The sequence below is a fragment of the Triticum aestivum genome, chromosome 2D, assembly GCF_018294505.1.
Source record: "Triticum aestivum cultivar Chinese Spring chromosome 2D, IWGSC CS RefSeq v2.1, whole genome shotgun sequence".
NCBI classification, from domain to species: Eukaryota; Viridiplantae; Streptophyta; class Magnoliopsida; order Poales; family Poaceae; genus Triticum; species Triticum aestivum.
In genome coordinates, this window is record NC_057799.1 from 9,942,710 (window position 1) to 9,952,424 (window position 9,715).

Genomic DNA, 9,715 nt, shown 5'->3' on the forward strand with positions numbered 1-9,715 from the left:
AAAGTCATATAAGACCAAAGCTACATGTAGGCGAGTAAAAGAAAAACCCGAAGTGAGCAGATCCACGATCGGCAAACTATATCAATGACCATATATCTGAATGTTATGCACCCAGTGCAATGATATCTTAAATACAATAGTTATTTGGAATTATGAGTTAAGTGAAGATCACATATTAACTTCTCCTTACTGACACGTCTCCTTTCTCCTTTTTGCTTCCTTGATCTGCTCCTTCCATTCCATAATGTATCTCTCCCGTCCTAGGCCACAAGAAATCAAGTCATCATATACCTCCTCCCTTCTATACGTCCCTCGGCTATGTATGTCATCGGCGTGTTATATTGCTCCGGTCACTTGTCTCCCTAATCCACCTCATTCTCATCTTCAACTCAGTAAATATCTATTGGATGGTTTTTATATTGGATTTGAACCCGAGGATGTTTTTCCTACCAAGATTGGTTTGAATAAAGAAAAAAGCTGCCTACAAATAACTTTGATATGCTTCCATTTTTGTATGATTAAAATATCCACGGCAAATGAGAATGTGTGACACAGTCACCGCCGCCGACCACCAACTCACATTCATAATATAGTGAATGTAGTTTTGTCCTAGCAAAAGGAGAATTGTTAACAATGGGCCGCAGGAGAGGAGACAACCACAAATTAATTGATGCACATGACCAAAATAGCTGGTATAGAACCGAAAATCCGCATCTGAGCCCGGGCTCAGATGTTCCCGCTCAGAAAAAAATTCAAAACAATACTAGAAAAATTCAAAAAATTCAATTTTTTTTGTGTGGTAGATAATTTGATGCGTGCGGTCTGCTCTAAATTTCAACTCATTTGGATATCTGATAAGCACTCGGCAAAAAAGACAAATCGGGTCAAAACAGTTCGTAAACAATAAACTTTTTTACAGACCCCGATTTTGTCTTTTTTGCAGAGAGCTGCTCAAATGTCCAAAAGAGTTGAAATTTATGGCAAACCTCACGCATCAAATTATCTACCATACAAAAAAAACTTGGAATTTTTTCTGAATTTTTTTAATATTTGTTTTGATTTTTTTCGTCTGAGCGGGTGCAGCTGAGCCCGGGAGCCAAATTGGCCTTCTCGTATAGAACAAACATTCGTTTTTGTCTTGTTCTAAAATGCAATTATGAATGGAAGTATATTAGTACATGTTTGCACCATTGAAACTAAAAGCCCCGCAAGTGAACTCCCACTGACTGATGGGTCATCTGTACAGTGATTCAAATCAATCTACAGAATATTCATCCATTGTAACTTCATGCCGAATAAGAAGAAAACCACTCAGATTGTCTGCCGCTCGCATTTCACAAACACAGTATGCTATCACAATACATAAGTACATGGCTGTGTTGTACGCCATATAACAGGCATACATAATCATTGTATTTATATGAAAAATTACTATATCTACGGAGCCCCTCTATATGTACATTGTTTTTGTATCTATGCAAAAAATATACAACAATGATACTATGTACAATGTGACCATACAACAACTTGTTCTTCCTGTTGTCGTCTTGTGAGTGTATTTTCTTTTCCCATGCCCGATGTGAGTTTATTTTTCTTTCATCCTCTCGGTTGCAACTCCTCACATTGCTTGTTTGTTCTTTCTTTGTGCATGTTCTTAGCCTCGTCTGCTGTTGTTGGGAATGAGGAGTTTCTTCGCTGATGGCCCTTGCTTCTTGAAGACTTTATTCAAGAGGAGCAAGGTGGATGGCAGCGACAGGTCTGGAAGAAACCATGGCCGGCACCGACCAGGCAATTGAAGTTGTCGTCGAGCAGATTTAGCAGGTCGGCTCTCATTATCCATGCCGGGGATTTTCGGGCGAGCGATGGTATACTTTATAATGCTTATGCGAGACGTTTTCTAAAAGACTTGGGTGAATTAGGATTGAATGCGGTATGACTGTAGTTTATTTGTAATAACTTTATTTCAGACTCAATGTTTACTCCAGACTCGTCAACTATAATGTCAGAGTTCAGTCTGTACTATGGTCTGAAGTTTATCTTCCATTTGTCTTGTTGGTTTGAATAAATAAATCATGAACTGGAACTTGAATTTGCTACTGAATCATACCATGCGCCCTTGCTGTCATTTACTCTGTAGAATTATTTATTGACCCTGATCTGAAGCACTGGTTTCTGGGTGTAAGAATGATACGGTGTGCTCACTTCATCGACTGTCAGTCTCACCTTTACTTGCACTTATACAGGGAGCAAATCATCCGGTGATGCCTTTTGTGTGCGATGAAGCAAATCATATGTTGAAACGCAGATGAGGTATTCGTTTATTATCAATTTGATCGGTAAGCTAGACATGATTGTTTCTTTATTTATGTTATATTCTTATTACATACTTTTTTAGGGGTTATTTCTCCTGTATTCTGCGTAAATAAGGAGCCTTCTTCCGTCGAGATCAGATAAAAACTTCGCCAACCTTGTAACTTACGGTTGCCGTTTGAATAGAAATCTTAACTGAAGCTGAACGCCCTGAAGCGCGGCTCAGCATCAAAACTCAGACAGTCCTTCTGTCCAGTGTCCTTTTATGCGGTCATGCCTTGTGTTTCTAATTCCTTTTTGTCTACTCCTGGAATCAACATTTACAGTCAGGAATTCAGATTTATCACCACATACAGTTCATCACTCCAAGAAGAATCCTCTATACTATTTAATTTTTCTTCCGCTTCCACAACCTGCTCGGCAGCTTGTTCTGCAACTCCCTGAATTTGCTGCACAGCTCGTGAGGATCCTGGAAGGGATTCAGCAGCATCCCAACTACCTGTTGAAAATTCTTAGGCATCACATTACAACAGCGGAACAGCCCTCTAGATTCTGCGATATTGTCACCGGTGCCGCATGCCGTCTCTTTGGCTCTCTCTTCCACTCTTTAGTACACATAAACGATTGAAGCAACTCATCAGCCAGACAAAATTGTGTTCCCACCAACAGCAATTCCAAGCCGGTCAAGACACTCATGTGCAAAAACAAATAAGCTTCCAGTTTCCCCAGCAATCCCCTCCCGTGACACCGAAGCTTACCATGTTGATACTGGACATCAAGCAGTATCGTCATGACCACCGCAAAGTCTGCCCACGTCCCATCAAACTTCTTCTTGGAAGAGTAGTATTCATGAAACAGCTCGTGAAGTGGCCAGGGACTTATCTGGGCGATCGAGTGCCGTGAGGACAACCTCCTCCACGCGTGGACGGAAGGAGGGAGGCGAACTTGCTAGCAGTGTAGCCGTGAAGGCACAGGTCGGGAGCACATCTGGAGCTCGCCGGGGTTCATGCTAGGCATGTAGCAGAACTTGGCTTAGTGGAATGCGACCAAGTCGTGAGGAGCGACAAGAGGGAGCTGGACATGTAGGCCTCGTATTCGAAGTCATTCAGGAGGACCACGGTGGTATGCGCCCTCGTGCTTCGCGAGCTGCAGCGAGGAGGCCGAGATCCTGGTGACCGCCGCCGGATCCAGCCCCGCCATGCAGAAGAGGTGGAGGGGGCGATCCGTAAACACCCTCCCACTTCACTTAGTGGTCTTGCTCCGTGCACGACGAAGGACGAACAGCTCCGTCGTTGACGCGCCATCCATGGAGCTGCAGACATCATCATGATGCTTCTTGGAGGGGTCTAGGCGTGCTTTGCGGTTGCGAGCTTCGTCCACCCTGACCTATTTGCCCTGGAGCTGCAGACGGAGGTCGCCGAGCATGGCTTCGCACGGTGTGACGGCATGTAGAGTGGGGCCGTGGAGGGAGTCAGGCTCTTGCGGCAGGCGCGGGATGCGGTCGCTCGTGGTGATGGCTGAACGACTGGAAGCGACCCCTGCATATGCATGGGCCTGAGCCACCTTGGCGAATCGTACCAAGAAGTATTGTTATTTGACTTTGGGAGGATCTCAGCCGTCAATCTTTATGACTAACACAAAATCAACGGATAGAAAAGATGATGTATAAAGAACTATGAAAGGCTTCGTCCTTTAATATTAGGTATAGATATAGATAGCCGACAATCCACGTTCACTTTTGCCATACCCGCAGGTGGTCGAATCCAAGGTAGTTGCTGAGTCCCTGGTGGGTTAACTTGCTATACTAACTTCTTCTCGAAACATTTCAGCTCCGATAAATAGACTGGACAAAGCCATGAATGGAGAAAGGGCTCTGGAAAAATTGCTCGTGAATTGCCTTTCGACGAGCTCCCCACAGTGCCCAAAGAGTAATGACGAAAGCAGTGCAGTCATCATGCGATAAAGATTCATGCATGGGGAACAGCCACGTTTTCGCATTATCATCTAAATGCTTACTCAAGTTGTCGACAATCGACTCCCTAGACAGCGCCCAAGTGCTCCTGGAGACGGCATAGTTCAGCAAGGCATGACGCTATGTATCCTCTGCTCCACAAAGGTGACAAGCTCCTATGTTTGACATATTGCGATGGTTTAAAAGAGCCGTTGTAGGTATAGAGTGTTGTGCCAATCTTCAAAGAAAGTTTTTCAGCTTTGATGGGACCTTGATCCCCCACAATTTGGCCCATCCCACGTTGTCCAAATCAGAGTGAGACGAACCCTCCTCTCCATCTAACCATGCCTCCATGCTGAGTTTAACTCGCTGGATCATCTTATACGCTGACCTGACAGTAAAGATTCCCCTTCTATCTTCACTCCATGCCCAAAAGTCCTCCACTTGCCTAGTACAGAGAGGAATAGCCAAGATCGCTTCCGCATCTATAGGGATGAAAACTGATCGCACTAGTTGCTCATCCCAAGACGAGGTTGTGCTATTAATCAACTCAGACACCTTTGTTGGAGGCACAGACTTGAGAGATGTCAGCGGCCGTTTCATGTTTTCCCTGGGAATCCAATTGTCAGACCAAATATTAGTTATTTCTCCATTGCCTATTCTCTTAATAAGACCATGTACCATTATATCTCTGCCATCAAGAATAGATCTCCAAATCTGGGAAGGATGAGGGCCCAAAGTGGCTTCAAATAATGTGTGTTCCGGGAAGTAAATGGATTTTAAAATCCTGGCGCTCAAGGATCATGGATTTTGAAGGATCCGCCACGACTGCCTTGCCAGCAACACTTGGTTAAAGAGTTCCAGATCACAGAAGCCAAGCCCTCCCAAGTGTTTGGGCTTCGTCATAACATCCCATGCAACCCAACACAGTTTATGTTTTCCTTGCTTGATGCCCCATCGGAACCGCCTGATCAGAGAAGTCACACTCTCACAAAGCCCTCGAGGGAGTCGGAAGCATGACATGGAGTACACCGGTATTGCCTGCGCTACAGATTTGATCAATACCTCCTTTTCTGCAGCAGATAAAAGCTTCTCCGTCCATCCCCTAACCTTCTCCCATACACGATCTCGTAGGTATTCTCTTGCTAGTATTCTACACATGCGGATAATATAGAATCAAAAAATGCATTGATCATTACATGGAATTCTATTAAGATATTATATGAAAGTCGAATTTATTCCACTCTCATTTGAGAGTGCAAATACAAGGAGGTATTTTGTGTTTGGGAAAGTCCGAAGAAAAAAGATTTTGAATCTGCCTTTTCCTTCTTTCCCTTAAAAAAATAACTCAAGAAAAATCCAATTATTTACTCTACAAGAATGAAATGCTTGTTATGCCTAATATACTTAGTTTAACCTGTATCTGTTTTAATTCTGTTCTTTATCCTACTAGTTTTTTCTTTGCCAAATTACCCGAAGCTTATGCTATTTTCAATCCAATCGTGGATATTATGCCTGTTATACCTCTATTCTTTTTTCTATTAGCCTTTGTTTGGCAAGTTGCTGTAAGTTTTCGATGAAATCTTTAGTACTCTGTATGCCAAATTGAATGATGTGTTCATTCCAAAAAAATATAAAAATGGGTAAAAGCCGAGAAGTTTTATATTTTTATATTATGAACCTTCGATTCTAAAATTTAAATTCTTCTACATTGAATGGGTAGCTACAGCAATAAATTTGGATCAGCCTTTCTACTCCCCTGCACCTAGGTTGAGCAGGTACCTAAAGGTACCTACACAATACCTAATCACCTAACCCTATTTTTGATATTGATAAGAGTGCTTATTATAAAAGAATTCTTGCAATTTTTTTCAAGAATTCTTTTTTGCATTTTTAGGTATAAAAAAACCATCCTAGTGGATCCGTGTGGTAAGGAAAAACTGGTAATCTATTCCTTTGGAGATTATGTAATGCTTACTCTCAAACTTTTTGTTTATACAGTAGTGATATTCTTTGTTTCACTCTTTATCTTTGGATTCTTATCTAATGACCCAGGACGGAATCCTGGACGCGAGGAGTAAAAATTCAGTTTTTTTTTTCTTATTGGATTTGTTTCGTACATTTATCTATGAGAAAATCCGGGGGTCAGAATTCTTTCCAATTCGAAAGTCCCAAATGATCCAAGGGAGCAGAAAGAAAGGGATTCGAACCCTCGGTACAAAAAAAATTGTACAACGGATTAGCAATCCGCCGCTTTAGTCCACTCAGCCATCTCTCCACGTTCCAAAGCGAAAGGTTTCCGTGATATGATATAGGCAAGAAATAAGAAATAACGGTTGCAAAAAAACCCCTTTTTTTCTTTCAAAAGTCTATAAAAATTATATTGCCAATTCCATTTTAATTATATTCTTTTTTCTTAATGTTAATAAAAAAAGAAGAAAATTCTTGTTTTTTCTTTCTAAAAATCGATATTGGCCGAGAGACAATCAAATAGATTTTCTCTTTAGCGGGCATTTCCATATAGGACTTGTTATAATTATAATAAAACAAGCAGGTTATATAAAAAAACGCTTTTTTTGTCGATTATTTATCAAGAAAGCAAAAAGGGTTCTTATCAAATCCACCATAAAATTGGAAAGAAGCATAAAGTAAGTAGACCTGACTCCTTTAATGATGCCTCTATCCGCTATTCTGATATATAAATTCGATGTAGATGAAATTGTATAAGCGAATTTTTTTTATTTCCTTAGACTTAGACCGCGCAAGACAAGAATTTTTCGCTATTTACGATTTCATATTCTTGTTACTAGATGTTCTATAGGAATAAGAAGAAATCGCAACTCCTTTGCGCTACACATAAAATTGGATTTCGAAGGTCCATTTTTTTCAGAATCCTCTATTTTAGTTCTTCCACCCATGCAATAGAGAGGGAATGGGAAAAGAAGGGTTACTTTTATTTTCATTTTTCCCTTAAAAGATAGACTTTGAAATAGGAGTCTTGGAATAATGCTGAATTCAAAGGTTTATTTCTTTCTATAGTATAAGAAAAACAATTTATTTCTATTTCTATAGTATAAGAAAAACAAATAGTATAAGAAAAACAAATCGAATCAAATTCATGGATTTACCACGACCTCGGTTGTGACTGTGACTCCATAGATAAAAATGGGAAATTTCTCTCTTCGAGACCATTGAAAAAGGGCATTGAACGATAAAGAAATCGTCCACAGATAATAAAACTATCATATGCCTTGGAAAGTGATATGAGGTGCTCGGAAATGGTTGAAGTAATTGAATAGGAGGATCACTATGACTATAGCCCTTGGTAGAATTCCTAAAGAAGAAAATGATCTATTTGATACTATGGATGACTGGTTACGAAGGGACCGTTTTGTTTTTGTAGGATGGTCTGGCCTATTGCTCTTTCCTTGTGCTTATTTCGCTTTAGGGGGTTGGTTTACAGGGACAACTTTTGTAACTTCTTGGTATACCCATGGATTGGCTAGTTCCTATTTGGAAGGTTGTAATTTCTTAACCGCAGCAGTTTCTACCCCTGCCAATAGTTTAGCACACTCTTTGTTGCTACTATGGGGGCCCGAAGCACAAGGATATTTTACTCGTTGGTGTCAATTAGGCGGTCTATGGACTTTTGTAGCTCTCCACGGGTCTTTTGCACTAATAGGTTTCATGTTACGCCAATTTGAACTTGCTCGGTCTGTTCAATTGCGGCCTTATAATGCAATCTCATTCTCTGGTCCAATTGCTGTTTTTGTTTCTGTATTCCTTATTTATCCACTGGGGCAATCTGGTTGGTTCTTTGCGCCGAGTTTTGGCGTAGCAGCGATATTTCGATTCATCCTTTTCTTCCAAGGATTTCATAATTGGACGTTGAACCCATTTCATATGATGGGAGTTGCCGGAGTATTAGGTGCGGCTCTGCTATGCGCTATTCATGGAGCGACCGTAGAAAACACTCTATTTGAGGACGGTGATGGTGCAAATACCTTCCGTGCTTTTAACCCAACTCAAGCTGAAGAAACTTATTCCATGGTCACTGCTAACCGCTTTTGGTCCCAAATCTTTGGTGTTGCTTTTTCCAATAAACGTTGGTTACATTTCTTTATGCTATTTGTACCCGTCACCGGTTTATGGATGAGTGCTATTGGCGTAGTTGGCTTGGCTCTGAACTTACGTGGCTATGACTTTGTTTCCCAGGAAATCCGTGCAGCGGAAGATCCTGAATTTGAGACTTTCTACACCAAAAATATTCTTTTAAACGAGGGTATTCGTGCGTGGATGGCAGCTCAGGATCAGCCTCATGAAAATCTTATATTCCCTGAGGAGGTTCTACCACGTGGAAACGCTCTTTAATGGAACTTTCGTTTTAGCTGGTCGTGACCAAGAAACCACCGGCTTTGCTTGGTGGGCTGGGAATGCCAGACTTATCAATTTGTCCGGTAAACTACTTGGAGCTCATGTAGCCCATGCCGGATTAATCGTATTCTGGGCCGGAGCAATGAACCTATTTGAAGTGGCCCATTTCGTACCAGAAAAGCCCATGTATGAACAAGGGTTGATTTTACTTCCACACTTAGCTACTCTAGGTTGGGGAGTAGGGCCAGGGGGGGGAAGTTCTAGATACTTTTCCGTACTTTGTATCTGGCGTACTTCACCTAATTTCCTCCGCAGTCTTAGGCTTCGGTGGCATTTACCACGCGCTTCTGGGACCCGAGACTCTTGAGGAATCTTTTCCATTCTTTGGCTATGTCTGGAAAGATAGAAATAAAATGACTACAATTTTGGGTATTCACTTAATTTTGTTAGGTCTAGGTGCTTTTCTTCTAGTACTCAAGGCTCTTTATTTTGGCGGTGTATATGATACCTGGGCCCCTGGGGGGGGGGGGAGATGTAAGAAAAATTACCAATTTGACCCTTAGCCCCAGACCATACAAATGCACGGCGAGCCCATGCGAAGGGTTTGGTTAAAATATGCCAAATTCCGCCAAATACACAAATAAAACCCAACCATACATGCCCACCAATTATATCTTCTAAATCATCTACACTAACAATCCACCCTTCTCCACCAAAAGGAGATTTTAGTAAATAACCAAATTCCGTCCTGGGTCATTAGATAAGAATCCAAAGATAAAGAGTGAAACAAAGAATATCACTACTGTATAAACAAAAAGTTTGAGAGTAAGCATTACATAATCTCCAAGATTTTTTTTGAAGGAATAGATTACCAGTTTTTCCTTACCACACGGATCCACTAGGATGGTTTTTTTTTATACCTAAAAATGCAAAAAAGAATTCTTGAAAAAAATTGCAAGATACCTATCACTAACAGATTCGTTTTGAAAGTTCAGAATATTCTTGACATTATCTCTAGTGGCAAGCGGGCACCCACGATTGAAAAATATCGAAGACTTATCATGGTTTATACGCTGACCT

The 9,715-nt window shown here is 41.2% G+C and overlaps 1 protein-coding gene and 1 non-coding gene across 2 annotated transcripts; one reads left to right on the forward strand and one right to left on the reverse strand.

Moving 5' to 3' along the window:
* Positions 1–6,450: 6,450 nt before the first annotated feature.
* Positions 6,451–6,539, reverse strand: TRNAS-GCU (transfer RNA serine (anticodon GCU)). Its single transcript has one exon. It is a non-coding gene; the product is annotated as a tRNA-Ser (tRNA).
* Positions 6,540–7,458: 919 nt separating this feature from the next.
* LOC123051035 (photosystem II D2 protein-like) lies at positions 7,459–8,809 on the forward strand. The gene has a single exon (XM_044473784.1). The coding sequence runs from the start codon at positions 7,571–7,573 to the stop codon at positions 8,630–8,632; it is 1,062 nt and encodes a 353-aa protein (XP_044329719.1). The 5' UTR covers positions 7,459–7,570; the 3' UTR covers positions 8,633–8,809.
* Positions 8,810–9,715: the final 906 nt, after the last annotated feature.